General features: G+C 43.5%; 1 protein-coding gene across 7 annotated transcripts in view; it reads left to right on the forward strand.

Moving 5' to 3' along the window:
* Positions 1-27,933, forward strand: part of tns1b (tensin 1b) — a 313,864-nt gene that overhangs the window by 32,717 nt on the left and 253,214 nt on the right. Inside the window, exon 1 of one of the 7 annotated variants that reach the window (XM_014164412.3) lies at positions 23,754-24,024. The exons of the other annotated variants lie outside the window; for them this stretch is intronic. Coding sequence (XP_014019887.1) covers positions 24,010-24,024 — 15 coding nt within the window. The 5' untranslated portion in view covers positions 23,754-24,009. Of the gene's footprint in view, positions 1-23,753; positions 24,025-27,933 lie in introns of those variants that run through there. 7 annotated transcript variants of the gene reach the window in all.

The following is a 27,933-nucleotide window of genomic DNA, read 5'->3' on the forward strand; positions in this document are numbered from 1 at the left end:
GACTGGGGAGACGCACTAGAGACTGGGTGCGCAGAGCAGGCACAGGGTATACTGGGCCGTGGAGGCGCACTGGAGGTCTGGAGCTTAGGGCTGGCACAACCCGTCCTAGCTGTACGCTTACTTTAGCCCAGCAAGGGCGGAGCGCTGGCACAGGACGAACTGGGCTGTGCAGGCGCACTGGCGACACAGTGCGTAGAACTGGCGCAGGGTATACTGGGCCGTGGAGGCACACTGGAGGTCTGGAGCATATGGCTGGCACAACCCGTCCTGGCTGGACGCTTACTTTAGCCCTGCAAGGGCGGAGCGCTGGCACAGGACGAACTGGGCTGTGCAGGCGCACTGGCGACATAGTGCGTAGAACTGGCGCAGGATATCCTGGGCCGTGGAGGCGCACTGGAGGTCTGGAGCGTATGGCTGGCACAACCCGTCCTGGCTGGATGCTTACTTTAGCCTGGGAAGTGCGGGGCGCGGGCACAGGACGAACTGGGCTGTGCAGGCGCACTGGCGACACCGTGCGAATCACCGCATAACACGGTGCCTGACCAGTCCTACTTTCCCCACGGTAAGCACGGGGAGTTGGCTCAGGTCTGAACCGTGGCTTAGCCAATCTCCCCGTGTGCCCCCCGGCTGCCTCTCGGGCTCCCTTCATTGCCATGCCTCCCGATCTCGTTGCTATTCCTCCCTCACTGCTTCCACCCGTTCCCATGGGGGGCGATCCCTTCTGCACTGGATCTCCTCCCACGTCCAGGATCCTTTGCCACCCAGGATGTCCTCCCATGTCCACCTCGGCTTCCTCGTAGGCGCACGCTGCTTGGTCTTCTTGTGGTGGGATCTTGTGTCACGCTCGTCGTAGGAATGAGGAGACCAAGGCGCAGCGTGCGTAGAGTTCCACATGTTTAATAAAGGAAACTCACCAAAACAATACAGAACAAATGAAACGTGAAGTCATGGAGTGCATAACCTGCACCTACACATAAACAAGATCCTACAACTCAAGGAGGGAAAAAGGGCTGCCTAAGTATGGTTCCCAATCAGAGACAATGATGGACAGCTGCCTCTGATTGGAAACCACACTTAGCCAAAACAAAGAAATAGAAAAAACTAGATTGCCCTCCTCACATCACACCCTGACCTAACCAAACTAGAGGAAAATAAACGTCTCTAAGGTCAGTGTGTGACATAAAAGTTAATTTGTGGAATTTAATTCCTACTTAATGCGTTGGAGCCAATCAGTTGTGTTGTGACAAGGTAGGGTTGGTATACAGAAGATAGCCCTATTTGGTAAAATACCAAGTCCATGTTATGGCAAGAATAGCTCAAATAAGCAAAGAGAAATGACAGTCCATCATTACTTTAAGACATGAAGGTCTGTCAATCTGGAAAATTTCAAGAGCTTTTAAAGTTTCTTCAAGTGCAGTTGCAAAACCCATCAAGCACTATGATGAAACTGGCTCTCCTGAGGACCGCCACAGGAAAGGAAGACCCAGAGTTACATCTGCTGGAGATGATATGTTCATTAGAGTTACCAGTCTCAGAAATCTGAAATTAACTCCACCTCAGATTGCAGCCCAAATAAATGCTTCACAGAGTTCAAGTAACTGACACATCTCAACATCAACTGTTCAGAGGAGACTGAATCAAACCTTCATGGTGAAATTGCTGCAAAGAAACCACTACTAAAGGATACCAATAAGAAGGAGACAGAGCTTGGGCCAAGAAACACGAGTAATGGACATTAGACCGGTGGAAATCTGTCCTTTGGTCTGATGAGCCAAATTTGAGATTTTTTGGTTCCAACCGCCATCTCTTTGTGAGACGCAGAGCAGGTGAGCGGATGATCTCTGCATGTGTGGTTCCGACCGTGAAGCATGGAGAAGGAGGTGTGGTGGTGCTTTGCTGGTGACACTGTTAGTGATTTATTTAGAATTCAAGGCACACTTAACCAACATGGTTATCACAGAATTCTTCAGCGATGCACCATCCCATCTGGTTTTCACTTAGTGGGACTATCATTTGTTTTCAACAGGACAATGACCCAAAGCACACCTCCAGGCTGTGTAAGGGCTATTCGACCAAGAAGGAGAGTGATGGAGTGCTGCATCAGATGACCTGGCCTCCACAATCACCTGACTTCAACCCAATTGAGATAGTTTGGGATGAGTTGGACCGCTGAGTGAAGGAAAAGCAGCCAACAAGTGCACCGCACTCCTTCAAGATGGTTGGAAAAGCATTCCAGGTGAAGCTAGTTGAGAGAATGCCAAGAGTGTGCAAAGCTGTCATCAAGGCAAAGGGTGGCTACTTTGAAAAATCTAAAATATATTTTGATTTGTTTAACACGTTTTTGGTTACTACATGATTCAATATGTGTTATTTTATAGTTTTGATGTCTTCACTATTAATCTACAATGTAGGAAATAGTAAAAATAAAAACCCTTGAATGAGTAGGTGTGTCCAAACTTTTGACTGGTACTGTATATTTTTTATTTTTGTCCAGAGGGCACCATTGTAAATGAGACTGGTCTCAATTGGGTTCCCCTGAATAAGTACAAGTTAATAATAATCATAGGTTTATTCTGGCACACAGACAGATTGTTTCTTATGAAGTTAATCTGGCCGTTTTGTATGACTGCTGGAAAGATCAGAGGGAGGCTTCTGCTATGTGTGTATCTGCTCTGGAGCTATGTTTCACTGACAGGGTCTTTGCATATCCTGAATGCCCATGAGACAAATCATTGTGCTGTTATGGACAGCCCAAGTGTTGCATAGTGGCAGGAAAGGACATCTGAGGGCCGGGGAGAATGCTGAGAGTATCCAAGCATTCACCTATTGGTTTCCCTCAGAATTGTATAGCCAGATCAATAGATGAGTAACGATAGACACCTGTGCCTGCCAGTTCCATCACCAGTATAATCATGTTGCGGAAAGCTCATTAGAGAGCATCAGTTGAGCAGGTTATCATGAAATGTGGCCTGGGTTAACCCTATGGAGGCTCTTTGATGTGGAGTGAAATGCAACTTCCATTGGATTACATGAGTCATTAACTGACAGTACATCAAAATCCCACCACCATGGGGTTTAGTTCCAAAGCTTAATTCCCCCATCATTATATCTCCAATATCTAACAGGTGGTCCTGCACTGTTGTAGGTTTTGGATAGAAGCCACCAGCCAAACAGTCTAACCTTTTGATATGAATAGAACTTTGATGATGCTTTGATCCCAAACATTGTGATTATTCTGTAGCCCTGAGTATCTCAAGACATATTTTGCATATAATGGACCATTGTCTCACGTCCAATGGCGTCACTCCTATGCGACGCTCGTCCCTCAACCGATCTGTCTTTTAGGACATGGAACTCATCTCTAAAAATAATTCCGCTCATCCGCCTAATACTAGTTTCTAATTCTGAAAATGTATCCACTCTCAGTAGTTATACAACGGGTGGGTCTAATCCTGAATGCTGATTGGGTAAAACCGGATTCCAGCCGGTGTCTATTCCACAAGTTGCCACCGGCTAAATCTATGACGTTAAAATGCCTATTTACGGTTCCATCCATTTTCAACTAACATTTAGTTTTCAACAGCGGGGATTTGTATAAACCTTGCTGTCTGTGTCTCCGACATTTGCAACATTGTTTAAAAATTCAAATTCGATCTCCAGCTGTCCCATAGTAATGAACGTGTCGGAAACCGGGACGAGACAGACAGGTAGGCAGCGTTTCTCAGCCAGTCTAAATCATGAATCAGTTGGCGTAATTTTTATGGATATATACAAAGAAATGTCATTTGAAAAAAGGTCAAACGAAACAAAGTGCAGCTAGTTTGCAGTCTTTCCAGCTTCAGGTTGAAGTGATTGTGTTAGCTGTGTTGTTGGCGAGCTCCACTGAACAACAGTCCTGACAAGTGAGCACATTTTCTTTGCCAGGCGAAATCGTGCCTCATTAGCTCATTGTTATGGATGTATCCAAATAAATGTCTCTAGAAAACGGCTTAAATAAATGCAAATGCAGCTACTTTGCTGTTAATCTGGCTGTAAATTAGCCGTAGTTGGCTAGCTAGCAAGCAAGGAATAAGAACGTTGCCAGCCAGTATGGCAAAATAGTGGAATTTGCAGTTTGCCTTCAAAATAAAAGTATGTCATTGACAGTTATGCAAATAAATACAAATTGTAGAATTATGCCACCTTTCTTTCTTTTTTTTTTTAACTTTCTTTAACCAGGTAGGCCAGTTGAGAACAAGTTCTCATTTACAACTGCGACCTGGCCCAGACAAAGCGACAAAAACAAATTGAGTTACACATGGGAAAAGCAATCGTACAGTCAATAACACAATGGAAAAATCTGTATACAGTGTGTGCAAATGAAGTAAGGAGGTAAGGCAATAAATAGGCCAATAGTGGCGAAGTAATTACAATTTAGCAATTTATACTGGAGTGATATATGTGGAGATGAGGATGTGCAAGTAGAAATACTGGTGTGCAAAAGAGCAGAAAAACTAAAACAAATATGGGGATGAGGTAGGTAGTTGGTTGGTTGGATGTTGGATGGGCTATTTACAGATGGGCTGTGTACAGCTGCAGTGATCGGTAAGCTGCTCTGACAGCTGACGCTTAAAGTTAGTGTGGGAGATATAAGTCTCCAACTTCAGTGATTTTTGCAATTCGTTCCAGTCACTGGCAGCAGAGAACTGGAAGGAAAGGCGGCCAAAGGGGTGTTGGCTTTGGGGATGACCAGTGAAATATACCTGCTGGAGCGCATGCTACGGGTGGGTGCTGCTATGGTGACCAGTGAGCTGAGATAAGGCGGAGCTTTACCTAGCAAAGACTTATAGATGACCTAGAGCCAGTGGGTTTGGCAACGAATATGTAGCAAGGACCAGCCAACGAGAGCATACATGTCGCAGTGGTGGGTAATATGTGGGGCTTTGGTGACAAAACAGATGGCATTGTGATAGACTGCATCCAATTTGCTGAATAGAGTGTTGGAGGCTATTTTGTAAATGAAATCGCCGAAGTCAAGGATCGAGAGGATAGTTTGTTTTACGAGGGTATGTTTGGTAGTATGAGTGAAGGAGGCTTTTTTGCGAAATAGGATTTAACTTTGGATTGGAGATGCTTAATGTGAGTCTGGAAGGAGAGTTTACAGTCCAGCCAGACACCTAGGTATTTGAAGTTGTCCACATATTCTCAGTTAGAACCGTCCAGAGTAGTGATGCTGGACGGGTGGGCAGGTTGAAGAGCATGCATTTCGTTTTACTTGCATTTAAGAGCAGAGAGAGCAAGAGCGACATCATTGATACAGTTGAAGTCGGAAGTTTACATACACCTTAGCCAAATACATTTAAACTCAGTTTTTCACAATTCCTGACATCCATGTAAAAATTCCCTGTCTTCGGTCAGTTAGGATCACCACTTTATTTTAAAAATGTGAAATGTCAGAATAATAGTAGAGAGAATGATTTATTTCAGCTTTTATTTCTTTCATCACATTCCCAGTGGGTCAGAAGTTTACATACACTCAATTAGTATTTGGTAGCATTGCCTTTAAATTGTTTAACTTGGGTCAAATGTTTCAGGTAGCCTTCCACAAGCTTCCCACAATAAGTTGGGTGAATTTTGGCCCATTCCTCCTGACAGAACTGGTGTAACTGAGTCAGGTTTGTAGGCCTCCTTGCTCGCATAAGCTTTTTCAGTACTGCCCACACATTTTCCATAGGATTGAGGTCAGGGCTTTGTGATGGCCACTCAAATACCTTGACTTTGTTGCCATTTTGTCACAACTTTGGAAGAATGCTTGGGGTCATTGTCCATTTGGATGACCCATTTGCGACCAAGCTTTAACTTCCTGACTGATGTCTTGAGATGTTGCTTTAATATATGCACATAATTTTCCTCCCTGCCATCTATTTTGTGAAGTGCACCAGTCCCTCCTGCAGCAAAGCACCCCCACAACATGATGCTGCTCCCCTGTGCTTCACGGTTGGGATGGTGTTCTTTGGCTTGCAAGCCTCCCCCTTTTTCCTCCAAAAATAACAATGGTCATTATGGCCAACAGTTATATTTTTGTTTCATCAGACCAGAGGACATTTCTCCAAAAATTACGATATTTGTCCCCATGTGCAGTTGCAAACCGTAGTCTGGCTTTTTTATGGTGGTTTTGGAGCAGTGGCTTCTTCCTTGCGGAGCGGCCTCTCAGGTTATGTCGATACAGGATATTTTACTGTGGATATAGATACTTTTGTACCTGTTTCCTCCAGCATCTTCACAAGGTCCTTTGCTGTTTTTCTGGGATTGATTTGCACTTTTCGCACCAAAGTACGTTCATCTCGAGGAGACAGAACGCGTCTTCTTCCTGAGCGGTTTGACGAATGCGTGGTCTCATGGTGTTTATACTTGGGTACTATTGTTTGTACAGATGAGTGTGGTACCTTCAGGCATTTAGAAATTGCTCCCAGGGATGAACCAGACTTGTGGAGGCCTACAAAAAAAATTCTGGGGTCTTGGCTGATTTCTTTTGATTTTCCCATGATGTCAAGCAAAGAGGCACTGAGTTTGAAGGTCGGCCTTGAAATACATCCACAGGTACACCTCCAATTGACTCAAATGATGTCAATTAGCCTATAAGAGGCTTCTAAAGCCATGACTTAATTTTCTGGAATTTTCCAAGCTGTTTAAAGGCACAGTCAACTTAGTGTATGTAAACTTCTGACCCACTGGAATTGTGATACAGTGAATTATAAGTGAAATAATCTGTTTGTAAACAATTGTTGGAAAGATGTCCTAACCGACTTGCCAAAACTATAGTTTGTTAAGAAGAAATTTGTGGAGTGGTTGAAAAATGTGTTTTAATGACTCCAACGTAAGTGTATGTAAACTTCTGACTTCAAATGTATTTACAGAGAAAAGAGTCGGCCCGAGAATTGAACCCTGTGGCAGCCCCATAGATACTGCCAGAGGTCCGGACAACAGGCCCTCTGATTTGACACACTGAACTCTATCAGAGAAGTAGTTAGTGAACCAGGCGAGTTAGTCATTAGTGAAACCAAGGTTGTTGAGTCTGCCGGCCTTGACCAGGTCGATGAAGACGGCTGCACAGTATTGCCTTTTATTGATTGCGGTTATGATATTGTTTAGGACCTTGAGCGTGGCTGAGGTGCACCCGTGACCAGCTCAGAATCCGTTTCGCAAAGCGGAGTTTGTACGGTGGGATTCGAAATGGTCGGTGATCTGTTTGTTCACTTGGCTTTTGAAGACTTTTAGAATGGCAGGGCGGGATGGATATAGGTCTTTAACAGTTTGGGTCTAGGGTGTCTCCCCCTTTGAAGAGGGTGATGACCTTGGCCGCTTTCCAATCTTTAGGAATCTCAGACGATACGAAAGAGAGGTTGAACAGATTAGTAATAAGGGTTGCAACAATGGCGGCAGATAATTTTAGGAAGAGAGGATCCAGATTGTCTAGCCCAGCTGATTTGTAGGGATCCAGATTTTGTAGCTCTTTCAGAACATCAGCTGTCTGGATTTGGGTGAAGGAGAAGCAGGGGGTGGGCTTGGACCAGTTGCTGCGGGGGGTGCAGAGCTGTTGGCCGGGTTTGGGGTAGCCAGGTGGAAAGCATGGCCAGCTGTAGAGAAATGCTTATTGAAATGCACATGCAGCTGTCTAAAGAAATGAAAAACGAAACAGCACAGCAAGTAAGTGAAATAAATAGTTTTTGATTATGCTTTACTAGTAATGGGGTCATACGTGAATGCCAACAAAATAACTTTTTGGTCATTGTGGTTTGTGTGTGTGAGTAACCTTTATTTAACTAGGCAAGTCAGTTTAGATCAAATTCTTATTTACAATGGCGGCCCGGACGACGCTGGGCCAATTGTGTGCCGCCCTATGAGACTCCCAATCACGGCCGGATGTGATACAGCCTGGATTCGAACCAGGGACTGTAGTGATGCCTCTTGCACTGAGATGCAGTGCCTTAGACCGCTGCATCCATGTGTGTGTGTTTATTTATTTCTTCATTTTTTATTACTATTTAACTGTACTAGAATGTCTGAAAGGCTGCAAAAAAAATTATATTGGGTATCAGTATCGTTTTTTTGGGGCAAGGAAAATATTGGATATCGGTATCGGCCAAAAATGTCATTTCGGTGCATCACTAATGAAAACGAATTTGTGGATTAGGTAGAACTTCACTACACTAGCTAGCATTCAGCATTCAGTGTGTGAACTAGTATTGTTAGCATCCATGCCTTTTTGTTTCATATGGATTGATTTTGAGACTGGTTCAGCCAGCAAGCAGACAAGATTTGTGCACATTTAGATTTTCATAAATACTCGTTCTGCCACCACAAAACACCTTAGCAAGATTAACTGACTCTTTTCAGGATGAAAGGGGGTTCAGTGGACGATGTCCCCTTGGTAACATTTTGAATGTTAGGACAGCATATTGTAGCCAAACTTCTTTTTAGCTATCCAATGAGTGTTTGCCAGTTAACTGTCAGATCAGTTGAAATGTGAGAATGTACTGAACAAAAACATAAACGCAACATGAAACAATTTCAACGATTTTACTTAGTTACAGTTCATATAAGGAAATCAGGCAATTTAAATAAATTCATTAGGCCCTAATCTATAAATTTCACATGAGCAGGGGCACAGCCATGGGTGGGCCTGGGAGGGTATATGCCCACGCACTTGAGCCAGGGTCACCTACTGGGAAACCAGGCCCAGCCAACTAGAATTTGTTTTTTTCCCCACAAAAGGGCTTTATTACAGACAGATATACTCCCCAGTTTCATCAGCTGTCCAGGTGGCTGGTCTCAGACGATCCCGCAGGTAAAGAAGCCGGATGTACAGGTCCTGGGCTGGCGTGGTTACACTTGGTCGGCGGTTGTGTGGCCGGTTGTACGTACTGCCAAATTCTCTAAAACGATGTTGGAAGCGGTTTATGGTAGAGAAACGAACATTAAATTCTCTGCCAACAGCTCTGGTAGACATTCCTGCAGTCAGCATGCCAATTGCATGCTCCCTCAAAATTTGAGACATCTGTTGCATTGTGTTGTGTGACAAAACTGCACATTTTAAAGTGGCCTTATATTGTCCTCAGCACAAAGTGCACTTGTGTAATGATCATACTGTATAATCAGCTTCTTGATATGCCACACCTGTCAAGTGGATTGATTAGCTTGGCAAAGGAGAAATGCTCACCAATAGGGATGTAAACAAATTTGTGCACAAAATTTGAGAGAAATAGGCTTTTTGTGTGTATAAAATGGGAATCAGAAACTGACTTTGACCACAGCAATATTTCAAGGCTGTAGCTAGGTTTCCATCCAATTGGCGACAGATTTTCATGCAAATATTCTAAAATCAGCATAAAGAAAAATATACGCATTTTCCCACCAGTTGTGTGTTTCTACTTGCGGTTAAAAACGTGATGACCTGGTGCCCACAAAATACTTTTTTACTCAAGTTTTCATGTACTGAAAAAAAATCTAAAGTTTCCATCGCATTTTCAACTACCGATATTTTTCACATAAAAACTGTTCCGTTGTAACGATGTGCGCTGAGAGTCGGGAAGCTAGTTCAGAGAGTGAGTGTTTTAATAAATAAACACAACATAATACAAAATAAGAAATACGGACAACGCACAGACATTACACAGAAACAATAACGCCAGGGGAAGGAACCAAAGATAGTGACATATAGAGGGAAGGTAATCAGGGGAGTGATGACGCGCAAGTGCGCATAACGATGGTGACAGGTGGGCGCCATCAGGAGCAGCCTGGTGACCTAGAGGCCGGAGAGGGAGCACACGTGATATGCGTTAAATAGCAAATGTGCCTACTCTGGTCTTGGCACGTGCGCTCTAGCCAATAGCTCGCAGATACAGTGCGAGTAGGTTGTGCATGATCAGATTGTTATGGATAAGAAGGAGAATATTTGTATTTCTCAAACGGCAGTCAAGCGTCGATTGTCTATGCAAAGTCACTTTACCCCTACCTACATGTACAAATTACCTCAACTAACCTGTACCACCACACACTGACTCAGTACTGGTACCCCCTCTATAGCCTCGTTATTGTTATTCTTATTGTGTTACTTTTTCTTATTATTTTTTTGACTTTAGTCTATTTGGTAAATATTTTCTTAACTCTTCTTGAACTCCACTGTTGGTTAAGGGCTTGTAAGTAAGCATTTCACGGTAAGGTCTACACTTGTTGTATTTGGCGCATGTGACAAATAAAGTTTGATTTGATTTGATTTGATCACCGTGTCACCAGAATAAGACCCTCGATATTTATTGGAAAGGAGCATCAAGCTCACAACCGTCCACTTTCACCACCCTGTGAAGTTCATCATAACTTATTTAATCTGTAGCCTAATAAACTGTATGGTTTCCCGAGTCATAGACAGCACACCATATCATCGCGTGACTCTTAGTTTACTTCGATATGATGTTTATTATATAAATATATGTGCATAATGGCATTTCCACTACCATTTATTGCATACTTAATTTTACCGACACAAAAATATCCCATCATGTTGAACGAACAAATCATCTGTCGGCATTTAGAAAATTGTACTGAAACTTCCTGTTTCCGTCACAGATGTCATGTTGTTTTTTTTATACAGTATGACTTTACTCACATAAAAACTGTGAATGGAAACGTAGTTTGTGTCATGTTTTTTTCCGAATGTGTTTTGACCTGAACTACAGTCTGAAAAGACTGGTTAAGGAAGACCAGACTAGATGCCTTTTTGACAGCACCCTTTTTCAATGCACTTGGTCACTGTCACAGGCTCTATGCTCATTCTCCCATCCCTATAGGATCTGAGATGTCTATATATTGTTGACAGAACTGCAGACATCTTCTTCACAAGAACTCAAGCAAATTGAGATGACTCTGATTGAGGCCTCTTTTCCCCAGCACTTGCTCAGAGACTGGGCAAACATTTGTTTCCATTACAGTTTTATCTACTTGAGACGTGAGTGACGCTGTGTTTATTTGAAGTCTGGCGTTAGGTTATTATTTGAAGTTGGGCGATATACTGATGCTAGGACTGAAGCGGAGCAGACATGAAAGAAAGGGAGGAAGGCAAAATAAACACAGAATTTACATTCCATGGCCGATGTCAAGCTGGGACCTCACATCTAGACAAAACAATACAAGTATACTGTCTCTCCTGTTTTCTTCTTCCAGAAAGCTGCTGTCTGATTAAGTTCCAAGGGAGTGTGTTTATCTTAGTCTTAAGATCACTGTCACAAAAGTATCATAAGGAGGTTGACAACAAAATGTTTCTGAATTGAGCCATATTACTTGATGCACTGAGTTGCCTCAGAAGTAAGAAATTAGAAATTAGAAAACCATGACATCCATGATTGTGTGTGAGAGAAATGGAGAGAAAGAACCAGACAGTGGCGAGAGATAATCTGTATAAAATGACAAAGATTGGAGGATGGAAACCTGGAAAACAGAGAACCTGTGGTCTTTGGCCAGCAGATGGTGACACTGTCAAGATGGTGAGAGATGATGTGGTTATTTTTGAGAGAAGGTAGTGGCATGGGCAGTGTATTTGTGTGACCACTCCAAGGCTAAATTACCACTAACGACCTTTATGAAAATGTAGGCTTTTTTTCATGCAGACCATGTGAATTGTAGACACCTTGCTTAATTTTCCCATGGGAGTCATCTACAGCTTTATATCCTTCCATTAATCAACAATGAAGTCATTTTTGCTGTCTCCCTTCCTAACAGAACAATATAGTGATAGATGTATGATACCTTCCTTATGGAAAAAACACATGATTTCACATGTGAAATATCCACCTTTCAGTGTGGATATACACTATATATACAAAGGTATGTGGACTCCCCTTTAAATTAGTGGACTCAGCCACACCCGTGCAATCTCCATAGACAAACATTGGCAGTATAATGGCCTTATTGAAGAGCTCAGTGACTTTCAATGTGGCACAGTCATAGGATCCCACCTTTCCAACAAGTCAGAGCTGCCTCAGTCAACTGTAAGTGCTGTTGTTGTGAAGTGGAAACGTCTAGGAGTAACAACGCCTCAGTCGCGAAGTGGTTGGCCACACAAGTTTACAGAATGGAAATGCCGAGTGCCGAAGCACGTGAAAATAGCCTGTCCTCGTTTGCAACACTCGCTACCAAGTTCCAAACGGCTTCAGAAAGCAACGTCAGCACAAGACCTGTTTGTAGGGAGCTTGATGAAATGGGTTTCCATGGACGAGCAGCCGCACACAAGCCTAAGATTACCATGCGCAATGCCAAGTGTCGGCTGGTGTGGTGCAAAGCTCACTGCCATTGGACTCTGGAGCAGTGGAAACGCATTCTCTGGAGTGATGAATCACTCTTCACCATCTGACGAATCTGGATTTGGCGGATGCCAGGAGAACGCTACCTGCCCGAATGCATAGTGCCAACTATAAAGATTGGTGAAGGAGGAATAATTGTCTGGGGCTGTTTTTTATGATTCGGGCTAGGCCCCTTAGTTCCAGCGAAGGGAAATCTTAACGCTACAGCGTACAATGACATTCTAGACAATTCTGTGCTTCCAACTTTGTGGCAACAGTTTGGGGAAGGCCCTTTCCTGTTTCAGCATGACAATGCCCCCGTGCACAAAGCGAGGTCTATACAGAAATGGTGTGGAAGAACTTGACTGGCCTGCACAGAGCCCTGACCTCAACCCCATCAAACACCTTTGGGATGAACTGGAACGCTGACTGCAAGCCAGGCCTAATCGCCCTAAGTTAGTGCCCGACCTCACCAATGCTTTTGTGGCTCAATGGAAGCAAGTCCTCGCAGCAATGTTCCAACATCGTGTCAAATGGCGCCAACAGAAATGGTCACCTCGCTTCGCGTTCTTCGGGAGCTATGCAGAATTGTTTACATTTTTTAAAATTATTTCTTACATTGTAACGACAGTAAATCTTAAGTCTTATTACATACAGCCGGGAAGAACTATTGAATATAAGAGCAACGCCAACTTACCAACATTACGACCAGGAATACGACTTTCCCGAAGCGGATCCTCTGTTCGGACCACCACCCAGGACAATGGATCTGATCCCAGTAGCCAACCCAAAACAACGGTGCCGCAGAAGGGGCAGACGGAGCGGCCTTCTTGTCAGGCTCCGTAGACGTGCACATTGCTCACCACTCCCGAGTATACTACTCGCCAATGTCCAGTCTCTTGACAACAAGGTAGACAAAATTTGAGCAAGGGTTGCCTTCCAGAGAGACATCAGAGATTGTAACATTCTCTGTTTCACGGAAACATGGCTCTTTTGGGATATGTTGTCGGAATCGGATCAGCCACGGGCTTCTCCATGCTTCACACCGACAGAGATAAACACCTCTCTGGGAAGAGGAAGGGCGGGGGTGTATGCTTTATGATTGACGACTCATGTTATAATCATAACAACATACAGGAACTCAAGTCCTTCTGCTCACCCGACTTAGAATTCCTTAAAATCAAATGCCGGCCATTTTCCCTACCAAGAGAATTATTGCACGGGCTAATACTCTCGACCACTGCTACTCTAACTTCCGCAATGCATACAAAGCCCTCCCCAGCCCTCCTTTTGGCAAATCCGACCACGACGACATCTTTCTCCTTCAGTCTTATAGGCAGAAACTCAAACAGGATGTACCAGTGACGTGAGCCCTTCAACGCTGGTCTGACCAATCGGAAGCCACGCTTCAAGATTGTTTTGATCACGCGGACTGCATGGTGCATTGGAGATGTTGTGCATTGGAGATGTTGTACCCAGTGTGAATATTAAAACCTACCCTAACCAGAAACCGTGGATGGTTGGATGGTGGTATTTGCGCAAAACTGAATATGCGATCCACCGCATTTAACCATGGAAAGAGGTCTGGAAATATGGCTGAATATAAACAGTGTAGTTATTCCCTCCGCAAGGCAATCAAGCAAGTGAAATGCCAGTACAGGGACAAGGTGGCGTCGCAATTCAACGGCTCAGACACGAGACATATGTGACAGGGTCTACAGGAAACTACTGACTACAAAAACAAAAACAACCATGTCACGGACACCGACGTCACGCTTCCAGACAAACTAAACACCTTCTTTGCCCGCTTTGAGGATAATACTGTGCCACGGTCGTGGCTCGCTAACAAAGACTGCATCCCCTCTCTCCTTCTCCGTGGCTGACTTGAGTAAAACATTTAAACTTGTTAACCCTCGCAAGGTTGCTGGCCCAGACGGCATCCCTTGCCGTGTCCTCAGAGCATGCGCAGACCAGCTGACTGGTGTGTTTATGGACATATTCAATCACTCCCTATCCCAGTCTATTGTCCCAACATGTTTCAAGATGTCTACCATTGTTCCTGTACCCAAGAAGGCAAAGTTGAACTAAATGACTACCGCCCCGTAGCACTCACTTCTGTCATCATGAGGTACTTTGAGAGGCTAGTCAAGGATCATATCACCGCCACCTTACCGGCCACCCTAGTCTCACTGCAGTTTGCATATTGCCCCAACAGGTCCACAGATGACGCAATCGCCATCACACTGCACACTGCCCTATCCCATCTGGACAAAAGGAATACCTATGTAAGAATGCTGTTCATTGACTACAGCTCAGCATTCAACACCATAGTACCCTCCAAGCTCATCATCAAGCTGGAGGCCCTGGGTCTCAACCTCACCATGTGCAACTGGGTCCTGGACTTTCTTATGGACCGCGCCCAGGTGGTGAAGGTAGGAAACAACATCTCCACTTCGCTGACCCTCAACACTGGGGCCCCACAAGGGTGTGTGCTCAGCCCTTTCCTGTACTCCCTGTTCACCCATGACTGCGTGGCCATGTACTCCTCCAACTCAATCATCAAGTTTGTAGACGACACAGTGGGCTTGTAGTGGGCTTGATCACCAGCAACGACGAGACAGCCTACAGGGAGGAGGTGAGGGCACTCAGAGTGTGGTGTCAGGAAAACAACCTCTCACTCAACGCCAACAAAACATAGGAGATGATCGTGGACTTCAGGAAACAGCAGAGGGAGCACCCCCTATCCACATCGAAGGGACAGCAGTGGAGAAGGTGGAAAGTTTTAAGTTCCCGGACGTACACATCACAGACAAACTGAAATGGCCCACCTACACAGACAGTGTGGTGAAGAAGGCGCAACAGCGCCTCTTCCACCTCAGGAGGCTGAAGAAATTTGGCTTGTCACCCAAAACCCTTACAAACCTTTACAGATGCACAATCGAGAGCATCCTGTCGGGCTGTATCACCGCCTGGTACGACAACTGCACCGCCCTCAACCGCAAGGCTCTCACATACACCAATGTTATTGGTGTATGTGACCAATAACATTTTATTTGATTTTGACAACTAATGGGAAGCCTTCCCAGAAGAGTGGAGGATGTTATAGCAGCAAAGGGGGGACCAACTCCATATTAATGCTAATTGATTTTGGAATGAGATGTTCAACCAGCTGGTGTCCACATACTTTTGGTCAACTAGTGTATTTAACATGAGATTTCACAGGCGATGCCCTGCAAATAAGAATTAGTTGTTAGGATATCTCGAGAATCAAAGTGTTTTCATATACATATTTGACACACTTTGACATACATGGTGTTTGTTTATTTATACAGTAATTATTATTCAACATGTCCTCACCTGGGATTTGAAGTCAAAACCTCTTGGTTGACGGCATTCCGATCTTCCTGCTACGCTACCATGTCTGAGTCTATAACTGATTTCACGTGTATTCCAAAACTTTGGACTTCAAACTAAATCTCAGCTTTGTTCAAATACACTCAAGGAAAACGATTAAATGTATTAAATAAAATAAAATGTTCATTGTCATATGCTTCGTGAACAATAGGTGTAGACCAACAGTGAAATGCTTACTTATGGGTCCTTCCCAACAATGCAGAATACAAGTAATAATAATAATGGGAAGAAATGATAAACTCCTTTGTCTTGCCCACATTGAGGGAGAGGTTGTTGTCCTGGTACCACACTGCCAGCTGTCTGACCACCTCACTATAGGCTGTCTCATCGTTGTTGGTAGTCAGGCCCACCACGTCATGTCGTTGGCAAACTTGATGATGGTGTTGAAGTCGTGCGCTTTCAAGCAGTCGTAGATGAACAGGGACTACAGGAGGGGACCCCTGAGGAGCCCCCGTGTTGAGGGTCTGTGTGGTGGATGTGTTGTTGCCTACCCTCACCACCTGGGGGCGGCCCATCAGGAAGTCCAGGATCGAGTTGCAGAGGGAGGTGTTCAGTCCCAGGGACCTTAGCTTAGTGATGAGCTATGGTTTTCAACACTGAGCTATAGTCAATGAACAATATTCTGACGTAGTTGTTCCTTTTTTCCAGGTGGGAAAGGGCAGTGTGGAGTGCAATAGAGGTTGCATGATTGGGGGGGAGGGTAGCCTAGGGGTTAGAGTGTTGGACTAGTAACTGAAAGGTTGCAAGATCGAATCCCTGAGCTGACAAGGTAAAAATCTGTCATTCTGCCCCTGAACAAGGCAGTTAACCCACTGTTCCTATGCAGTCATTGAAAATAAGAATTTGTTCTTAACTGATGTGCCTAGTTAAATAAAGGTAAAATATATGATCTGTGGATCTGTTTGGGCAGTATGTGAATTGGAGTGGGTCCAGGGTTTCTGGGATGATGGTGTTAATGACCAAAGCATTTAATGGCTACAAATGTGTGTGCTATGGGGTGGCAGTAATTTAGACAGGTGTTCTTGGGCACAGGGACTGTGGTGGTCTGCTTGAAACATGTAGGTATTACAGACTGGGTCAGGGAGAGGTTGAACATGTCAGTGAAGAAACTTGCCTGCTGGTCAATGCATGCTCTGTGTACGCATCCTGGTAATCTGTCTGGCCTTGTGAATGTTAACCTGTTTAAAGGTCTTACTCACATTGGCGATGGAGAGCATGATCACAGCCGTCTGGAACAGCTGTTGCTCTCACGCATGGTTCAGTGTTGCATACCTCGAAGCGAGCATATAAGGAATTTAGCTCGACTGGTAGGCTTGCGTCACTGGGCAGCTCTCGGGTGGGTTCCCCTTTGTAATTCGTGAGGGTTTGCAAGCCCGGCCACATCTGACGAGCGTCAGAGCCAGTCAGTGGTGTAGAGTACTTAAGTAAAAATACTTCAAAGTACTACGTAAGTATTGTTTTTGGGTATCTGTTCTTTACTTTTTATATTTTTGACAACTTTTACTTCACTGCATTCCTAAAGAAAATGATGTACATTTTACTCCATACATTTTCCCTGACACCCAAAAGTACTTGTTACATTTCCAATGCTTAGCAGGACAGGAACATTTCCCAATTCACACACTCAATAGAACATCCCTGGTCATCCCTACAGTCTCTGATTTGGCAAACATGCTTTGTTTGTAAACTATGTCTGAGTGTTGGAGCATGCCCCTGGCTATCACGTTTGAGGTAAGACCCAGATGCAGACAACGTTGAATTAACAACAGTTTATTAATCCAACAGGGGCACGCAAAAGACAGGTCAAGGCAGTTATCCAGATAGGTGGGGCAAAGGTACAGGACGGCAGGCAGGCTCAGGGTCAGGTTAGGCAGAGGTCAGTAATCCATATAGGTGGGGAAAAGGTACAGGACGGCAGGCACGCTCACAGTCAGGGCAGGCAGAAAAGGTCAAAACCAGGAAAACTAGAAAACAGGAACAGTCAAGAGATAGGAACAGAGGGAAAAACGCTGGTAGGCTTGACGAAACAAAACTAACTGGCAACAGAAAAACAGAGAAACAGGAGACAAAGGGCTGTGAGACATGGGTTTAACTCTGGACAGGTGGGATGTATACGAAGGGTACGGAGCAACAGAAGATGAACAGCATAGGGGCTAATCATTTTGGAGATGGGAAACGGGCCAATAAACCAGGGTGAGAGTTTGCGGGATTCCACCCGGATCTGGATATGCAACGCAGGACACGTTAGATAAACTAGTAATATCATCAACCATGTGTAGTTAACTAGTGATTATGTTAAGACTGATAGTTTTTTATAAGATAAGTTTAATGCTAGCTAGCAACTTACCTTGGCTTCTTGCTGCCCTCGCGTAACAGGTAGTCAGCCTGCCATGCAGGCTCCTCGTGGAGTGCAATGTAAGGCAGGTGGTTAGAGCGTTGGACTAGTAACCGGAAGGTTGCAAAAACTAATCCCCGAATCCCCAATGAACATGGCAGTTAACCCCCGTTCCTAGGCCGTCATTGAAAATAAGAATGTGTTTTTAATCTGACTTGCCTAGTTAAATAAAGGTGTAAAAAAATAAAAATAAATAAAAACATTCGGCTGCCTGAGACGAAACTGGGAGTATCTGTACTTTACTATTTATATTTTTGACAACTTTTACTTTTACTCCACTACATTCCTAAAGCAAATAATGTACTTTTTACTCCTTACATTTTCCCTGACACCCGAAAGTACTCATTACATTTGAATGCTTAGCAGGATAGGAAAGTGGTCTAATTCATGCACTTATCAAGAAAACATCCCTGGTCATCCCTACTGCCTCTGATCTGGCAGACCCACTAAACACAAATGCTTCGTTTGTAAATTATGTCTGACTGTTGAAGTGTGTCCCTGGCTATCCGTAAATTTAAAAAACAAGAAAATTGTGCCATCTGGGTTGCTTAATATAAGGAATTTGAAATGATTAATACTTTTGCTTTTGATACTTAAGTATATTTAAAACCAAATACTTTTAGACTTTTACTCAAGTAGTTTTTTACTGGGCTACTTTCACTTTTAACTGAGTCATTTTCTTTTAAGGTATTTCTTTTAAAGTATGGCAATTGAGTATTATTTCCATCACTGGTTGTTTCATAGTTTTGATGTCGTCACTATTATTCTACAATGTAGAAAATAGGAAAAATATAGAAAAACCCTTGAATGACTAGGTGTGTCCAAACTTTTGACTGGTACTGTATGTTATCACATTAACTTCTCATAAGATCACATGTGATCACGTGAATTCATGTGGGTTTTCCGTAAGGACTGTCTCCCCCTTCTCCAAAGCGAGGCATCTGTTTCCTCCACAGGAGTTAATTCAATTACACCATACAAAAACAGACTTTTTAGCACAAAGGGAAGTTCATGTGAAATGGAAAACCAATGTGACGGACACAGTTTTGCAGCCAGTCAAGCGTGCCCCTTTACAACTGCCTATGGGGATATTTGCATAAGGCACCGCCATTGGACAGAATCACTATCGCTAAGGTTACTATTGCGCTTGTGAAGAAACACTTGTCAGAAGTTGAGTGACAAGGTAAACCCCTTCAAACCAACCTACGCCTTCTTTCAATGTAACGAAAACGTGGTCTGAGTCCTGATAAACTTTCCTTGTGTTTTAGTCTCCAATAGCCCTGTCTTTTCTCCTAGCATGGGCTCGTCAATGCCCCGTGTCAATCCCAACAGGAGGAGCTGAAATATCTACTCCTTACTCACACTGCACTTGCCGCTGCACTACGCCACAAAGCATAACACAGTATAATATAAATCGAAAAGCTTTGTAAGATGTAATAATATATTAACATGCATAGGATATCATACATTGTGTCCATTGTCCACTCATCATTAGCCTTTGCCTTCAGTGATCATCATCCATATGTATTGCTGCATTAACATGGATGTCACGGATAGCACATGTGGAGTGTATTGAGTTAATGTATAACCACATGTGAATCTGCCAAGTAACTCTCATTGGTTTCTTGGAAAGCATCCAGGAGATGACGCAATCCACGGTGCGCCCTCGTTAAGGGGGTGTGGTGTGAACTCGGTGAGGTGACAGTGTACCCCAGGGACTAGCAGCCCTAAGGGGGTGTGGTGCTGTGTTTACAGCAGTATCCAGTTCTCTCTCACACATGCACACACACACAAACACACACACACACACACACACACACACACACACACACACACACACACACACACACACACACACACAAACACACACACACTGTAGTTAGGCCCCCCTGTCCACTCTGTTGTTCTGTACAGGCGCTTCCTGCTGGGGACACAGTGTTTCCTGTGCAGAGCCTGTTGATGGAAACTGTTTTTTTTTCTCCATCCATGATGGTGTTGGAGAACACACTCCATCCAATCCGCTTGCAGCTCTACTGCTTCCCCAGCTGACCTGGCCGCTGCTAGGGAACAGATTGTTCTGGGTGTCTTTGTTTATACCGGACGCGCGCACACACACACACACACACACACACACACACACACACACACACACACACACACACACACACACACACACACACACACACACACACACACACACACATTTTGGGTCACTTTCACACAAAAACTGAGTTGAACACCATATCAACACCCCCCCTGCTACTTTCTTTACGTGATATAATCTCTCCTTATCTGAAAATCACCCATTTCTATGTAGTTGTTGTGATAGAATAGAGGCGTATTAAAACATGGGCGTCCGTGACATTACAGTAAAGGCGATGATGATAAGAGGTGTCAACACATCTAGTGTGTGTGAAAGAGAATGCAGGATCGTGTCCCTCCTGGTGCCTTGTAGATTCGGGGGATAGAAATCCTACATATCTGCTTGAGGATATCACTAGGAGAGGCATTTGCCAAGCAATCCCTGGGAAAATGAAAACACGACTCCATTGTGGAAGTGCCATAAATCTATTTCAGCTTCAAAGGAGGTCAAGCCGACTTGAATGTTAGCACTGTGTCGTGCCGCTAACTCATCTCACACTCAATGGTGGATATAGGAGAGTGTTGTTTAGAGGTCGACCGATTATGATTTTTCAACGCCGATACTGATTCCGATTATTGGAGGACCAAAAAAGCCGATGCCGATTAATCAGCCATTTTTTAAAATGTATTCGTAATAATGACAATTACAACAATACTGAATGAACACTTATTTTATCTTAATATAATACATCAATAAAATCTATTTAGCCTCAAATAAATAATGAAACATGTTCAATTTGGTTTAAATAATGCAAAAACAAAGTGTTGGAGAAGAAAGTAAAAGTGCAATATGTGCCATGTAAAAAAGCTAACATTTAAGTTCCTTGCTCAGAACATGAGAACATATGAAAGCTGGTGGTTCCTTTTAACATGAGTCTTCAATATTCCCAGGTAAGAAGTTTTAGGTTGTAGTTATTATAGGAATTATAGGACTATTTCTCTCTATACAATTTGTATTTCATATACCTTTGACTATTGGATGTTCTTATAGGCACTTTAGTATTGCCAGTGTAACAGTATAGCTTCCGTCCCTCTCCTCGCTCCTACCTGGGCTCGAACCAGGAACACATCGACAACAGCCACCCTCGAAGCAGCGTTACCCATGCAGAGCAAGGGGAACAACTACTCCAAGTCTCAGAGCGAGTGACGCTTGAAACGCTATTAGCGCGCACCCCGCTAACTAGCTAGCAATTTCACATCGGTTACACCAGCCTAATCTCGGGAGTTCATAGGCTTGAAGTCATAAACAGCACAATGCTTGAAGCATTGCGAAGAGCTGCTGGCAAACGCACGAAAGTTCTGTTTGAATGAATGCTTACGAGCCTGCTGGTGCCTACCATCGCTCAGTCAGACTGCTCTATCAAATCATAGACTTAATTATAACATAATAACACACAGGGCCAGGCCCTTAAAATTGTCGAATCCGGAAACTATCATTTCGAAAACAAAACGTTTATTCTTTCAGTGAAATACGGAACCGTTCCATATTTTATCTAACGGATGGTGTCCCTAAGTCTAAATATTGCTGTTACATTGTACAACCTTCAATGTTATGTCATAATTAATTACGGCCTTTGTTTGGAATAAATGGACTTCACACAGTTCGCAATGAGCCAAGCGGCCTTCACTGCTGCATATACCCTGACTGCTTGCACGGAACGCAAGAGAAGTGACAGAATTTCCCTAGTTGTAAGAAATTCATGTTAGTAGGCAATATTAACTAAATATGCAGGTTTAAAAATATATACTTGTGTATTGATTTTAAAGAAAGGCATTGATGTTTATGGTTAGGTACATTGGTGCAACGACAGTGCTTTTTTCGCAAATGCGCTTGTTAAATCATCCCCCGTTTGTCGATGTAGGCTGTGATTCAATGAGAAATTAACAGGCACCGCATCGATTATATGCAACGCAGGACACGCTAGATAAACTAGTAATATCATCAACCATGTGTAGTTAACTAGTGATTATGTTAAGATTGATTGTTTTTTATAAGATAAGTTAAATGCTAGCTAGCAACTTACCTTGGCTTCTTGCTGCCCTTGCGTAACAGGTAGTCAGCCTGCCACGCAGGCTCCTCGTGGAGTGCAATGTAAGGCAGGTGGTTAGAGCATTGGACAAGTAACCGGAAGTTTGCAAAAACGAATCCCCGAGCTGACAAGGTAAAAATCTGTCGTTCTGCCCCTGAACAAGGCAGTTAACCCACCGTTCCTAGGCCGTCATTGAAAATAAGAATGTGTTCTTAACTGACTTGCCTAGTTAAATATAGGTGTATAAAAAAAGTAAAAAAAGTAAAATCAGCAAATCGGTGTCCAAAAATACCGATTACCGATTGTTATGAAAACTTGAAATCGGCCCCAATTAATCGGCCATTCCGATTAATCGGTCGACCTCTAGTGTTGTTATTACTTACCTCCTATATCCCCACCCTTGAACTCCGACAGAAGACACTGTTGTCAATGTAACAAACTAAGGAACCAGTCAAAGTTCCAACAAATGTGTCAGGTTGAAACGTTTTCCATTTAGCGCCTGCTATAACACAAAGGGTGACCCTAGCCTGCCTGGCCCCTCATTGGCTCCTGGCTGTGCACCTGACCTTTTCACCCCACCCCATCCCTGGTTCTGCTGAACATCACACTCTTCTCCCAAGCTATATGTTTCACTCTTTGAGTACTCTAAAATAAATGTCTTTGACTTTATTGTGTAAATTCTTTACAGTTTTAAATGTATCCATTTTTGTTTCAACATAGTGATGGAAAAACAATACATATTTCTTTCATATCTAGAACATAGTGTGTGAAAAGGTTTAAACGGTCAGTTAAAATCAACTAATGGGTTTATGTTTTGGTCTCTCAACTACAGCTGTTACTCTATCACATTTAGAGACCCTTCTCTCAGATCCCCTATCCATAGCACTTCTGGGTCATTCCTCTCTCACACTCTCAGCTTTAGACCTTGCTTCTAAATCCTGCGAAGAGTACCATGCCTGTATTGCCACTAAATCACACACAAAAGGTTATGTGTCTATACCTAATGGATTGAAGGTAAATCTATTCTTTACCATAATGAACTGACCGTAAATAAGTTGTGTTCCTTTTATCAAACAGTGTGGTGAGATATGGAGAGCTCAGTCTTGGCAGGTTGGCTGGCTGGAAAGGTTTCCACGTTCTGTCAATAATCAACAAGGACGTGAAGCGTCCTGGGGAGCAGGCTACCGCCTCCCCGCCAGCCACAGGTTAAACAGTGACCTTGGCCCAAAACATAAAGGAAAGAACAACAGCTCCTGGTGGACTCACTCTGCAGGTCGCTCCATGGTGTGATCCCTGAGAGTGAGACAACATTTCCACTGCTCTGTGTGTGTTGTGTGTGTATGTGCAAGCATGCCAGTCTGAGTGTATGTGTGTGTGTGCACGCTTGTGCCTGTGTGTGTGGTTGTGAGCGTGCGAGTGTTTCGGTCTGTCTGTGTGTGAGTGAGAGTGAGTGTGTGTGTCTGTCTGTCTGTGTGTGTGTTAGAGTGTGTGTGTGTTTTCTCTTTCCCAGTCTAACAATGCAGCTCAGGAAATATGTCAGGATAAAGGCTAGACTGCCAGGCTCTGTCTCTCAGTTCAGTTTGTGTTACTAGAGGGACTATGGCACAGTCCCCGTGAGCTCCAGGCAAGCCTAATTAAATATTCTGGACATTACCTGGTTCTGGACCTAAGAGAGGAGTGGTTGTCCTATAAGTGTCCCATTGAAAGCTCTGCAATGTCCTTCTGGCTGGTGAGTGCTCTGTTAACCACTTTGGACCTGGAGGGGGGTCAGGGATTGACTCTCTCTTGAGAGGGCTGCATTCAGTCAGTAAACAACTAGAGAGAAACTGCAGCATGGTTTTACGTAACATTTAATCCAATGTTTTAGACAATGACTTTCCATTTGCAGATAAGCAACAGGGGATTTTAGTGATTGGATATTGAAATAACAGCTCTTTGAAAGGCCTGGTGCCTTGCAACACATATTATTTTTCTTTGAAGTAAACAAAATGAGGTCTCAGGATGCTAAAAGGAGGACATTTGTCGCTTTGTTCAAGATTGTGTCACTAGACAGCTTATCTCATTTAGTGTCACCATATTTTTCCATATTAGTTCAATAACGAGTTAAAAACCTCTATGCTTTGCAGACATACAGCACATGTAACAAAAGGCTTACCAGGTTGTCAACATGTTTGCAGGCTCATTTGCAATACTTTTATGTATCTCACTTGCCTATGACTTGCCCAGCTCCCTTTAACAGTTAAAAGCGTATATGTCAAAGAAAGTGGATGAGGAATTTCTCATTTGATTTGGAACTATGTTAGAGTCAAGTGCTCAAACAAAGGCTTGGCTGTGCAGTTTTAAAGCCATGGAGATAGAAGATACTGTATATGGTTCTGTCTCTTTCCTTGAATACGTTTGAGAGGTCTGTGTCTCCGCTGCCCATCTCAACCTTCTTCAAGCTCTGGAGTAAGGACCCTGTCATGGTTGAGTTGACATACAAAGACAGAGTTTTATGCACTCAGAGAAACAATTAATATGACTGGTTCCAAAATGTAGGACTGGTTCCAAATTTTGATAGGATTTTCTTTTGGATTTTGATATGATTTTTTTTTTTTATTGGAATCCTGTATGATTTTTTTTTTGTCTAGGGTAAACATTATTATTTTGTATTGATTTTTAAAGGAGACCAGAGTTAATTTTAAATATATTTTTTGACAGGACAAATAGGGAGAGTACAGATAGGAAGACAGCTATAGAGAGGGGTAAAGAAAGTGGTTAAGGGCACAGACAGTCGACCGAGGGGGCTTAAGTGGTCCGGAGTCGGGTGCTTAGACCGCTAAACCAGACTCCATCACACTGATAGGATTTTTCTATTTGATTCTTGTATATAAAATCCTATAGGATAGAATCCTATAGGAGTCCAATAGAAATGGTTCCAAAATCTGATAGGATTTTTCTATTGGATTCTTGTATTGGAATCTTAAAACCATATAGGATAGAATCCCATAAGAGTTCAATAGGTCACGGAAGCATGGCTCTCTCGGAATATGTCGTCTGAGTCGGTACAGCCACCAGGTTTCTTCATGCGTTGCGTCGACAAAAATAAACATCTCTCTGGGAAGAAAAAGGGCGGGGGTGTATGCTTCATGATTAACGACTCATGATATAGTCATAACAACATACAGGAACTCAAGTCCTTCTGTTCACCAGACTTAGAATTCCTTACAATCAAATGCCGACCTTATTATCTCGCAAGAGAATTCTCTTCAGTTATCTTCACAGCTGTGTATATACCCCCTCAAGCAGATACAACGACGGCCCTCAAGGAACTTCACTGGACTCTAGGTAAACTGGAAACCATATATCCTGAGGCTGCATTTATTGCAAGATTGTTTTGATCACACGGACTGGGAAATGTTCTGGGCAGCCTCAGAGAATAATATCGATCTATACGCTGACTCTGTGAGTGAGTTTATAAGGAAGTGCATTGGAGATGTTATACCCACTGTGACTACCAAACCTACCCTAACCAAAAACCATGGATGGATGGCGGCATTCACGCAAAACTGAAAGCGCGAACCACCGCATTTAACTATGGAAACTGGGAATATGGCCGAATAGAAACAGTGTAGCTGGCTGGTGTGTTTACGGACATATTCAATCACTCCCTATCCCAGTCAGCTGTTCCCACATGCTTCAAGATGGCCACCATTGTTCCTGTACCTAAGAAGGTAAAGATAACTGAACTAAATGACTATCATTCACATCTGTCATCATGAAGTGCTTTGAGAGACTAGTCAAGGATCATATCACCTCCACCTTACCTGCCACCCTAGACCCACTTCAGTTTGCATACTGCCACAGACAGGTCCACAGACGATGTAATCGCCATCACACTGCACACTGCCCTATCCCATCTGGACAAGAGGAATACCTATGTAAGAATGCAGTTCATCGACTACAGCTCAGCATTCAACACCATAGTACCTTCCAGGCTCATCATTAAGCTGGAGTTCCTGGGTCTCAATCCCGCGATGTGCAATTGGGTCCTGGACTTTCTGATGGGCTGCCCCCAGGTGGTGAAGGTAGGAAATAACATATCCACTTTGCTGACCCTCAACACTAGGGCCCCACAATGGTGCGTGCTCAGCCCCCTCCTGTACTCCCTGTTCACCCATGATTGCTTGGCCATGCACACATCCAACTCAATCATCAAGTTTGCAGACGACACAACAGTAGTGAGCTTGATCACCAACAACGACGAGACAGCCTACAGGGAGGAGGTGAGGGCACTCGGAGTGTGGTGTCAGGAAAACAACCTCTCACTCAACGTCAACAAAACAAAGGAGATGATCGTGGACTTCAGGAAACAGCAGAGGGAGCACCCCCTATCCACATCGAAAGGACAGTTCCTTGGCGTACACATCACAGACAAACTGAAATGGTACACCGACACAGACAGAGAGTTTCTTCAACCTCAGGAGGCTGAAGAAATTTGGCTTGTCACCTAAAATCCTGACAAACTTTTACAGATGCACAATTGAGAACGTCCTGTTGGGCTGTATCACCGCCTGGTACGGCAACTGCACCGCGCAAGACCTTCCAGAGGGTGGTGCGGTCTGCACAACGCATCACCGGGGGCAAATTGCCTGCCCTCCAGGACAACTACAGCACCCGATGTCACAGGAAAACCAAAAAGATCATCAAGGACAACAACCACACGAACCACTGCCTGTTCACCCTTCTACCATCCAGAAGGCGAGGTCAGTACAGGTGCATCAAAGCTGGGACCGAGAGACTGATAAACAGCTTCCATCTCAAGGCCGTCAGACTGTTAAACATCAATCACTAACTCAGAGAGGCTGCTGCCTACATAGAGACTCAAATCATTGGCCACTTTAATAAATGGATCACTAGTCACTTTAAACAATGCCACTTTAATAATGTTTACATATCAAACATTACCCATCTCATATGTATATACTGTATCTTATACCATCTATTGCATCTTGCCTATGCCGCTCAGCCCCCATTCATCCATATATTTACATTAGATGTTGTGCATTCTAAGGGGAAGCCAACCAAAAAAATCCAGTGTTATTGTAACATTATATGTATTATTGTGGTCGTATTGTACTGTCTTTTAATTCAAAGACAAGAAGTTGCATGAATAAAAATCAAATCAAATAACTTAAGTGAGTGTTTTATTGAAAAAGTTGTATTGTACTGCTGGTGGTCATACTGCAATTGAGCTTGCAGCCTTGAATCAATCCCATATTGTGGTGGTGAATAAAACCGAAATGAGTATAGAACTGTTGCTTCTGATCAACGAAATGTTGTAATTAAACTATAATTGAATGGGTTCAATAAAGAAAAAAAGTTATAATAGGATTCTGATTGGTGTGACAAAATCCTACAAGACATCAAAAACCCATATGATCCAATAGGATTCAAAAGTAGTCCAATAGGATTCCAATAGGATTCTGATAGAGGTGACACAAAATCCTATAGGATTCTATTGGAAAACATTTTGGACTAGGGTGGTGCAGGATTGTGAATTCAGTATAGAGTATATTGTAGGTGCATGGTCCGATAGTTAGCCATCCATGCTCATGTGTCTGTTTTAGATGTATTCATCCCTTGCATTTCTTGCATT

Source organism: Salmo salar, chromosome 21 (genome assembly GCF_965601325.2).
Source record: "Salmo salar chromosome 21, fSalSal1, whole genome shotgun sequence".
NCBI classification, from domain to species: Eukaryota; Metazoa; Chordata; class Actinopteri; order Salmoniformes; family Salmonidae; genus Salmo; species Salmo salar.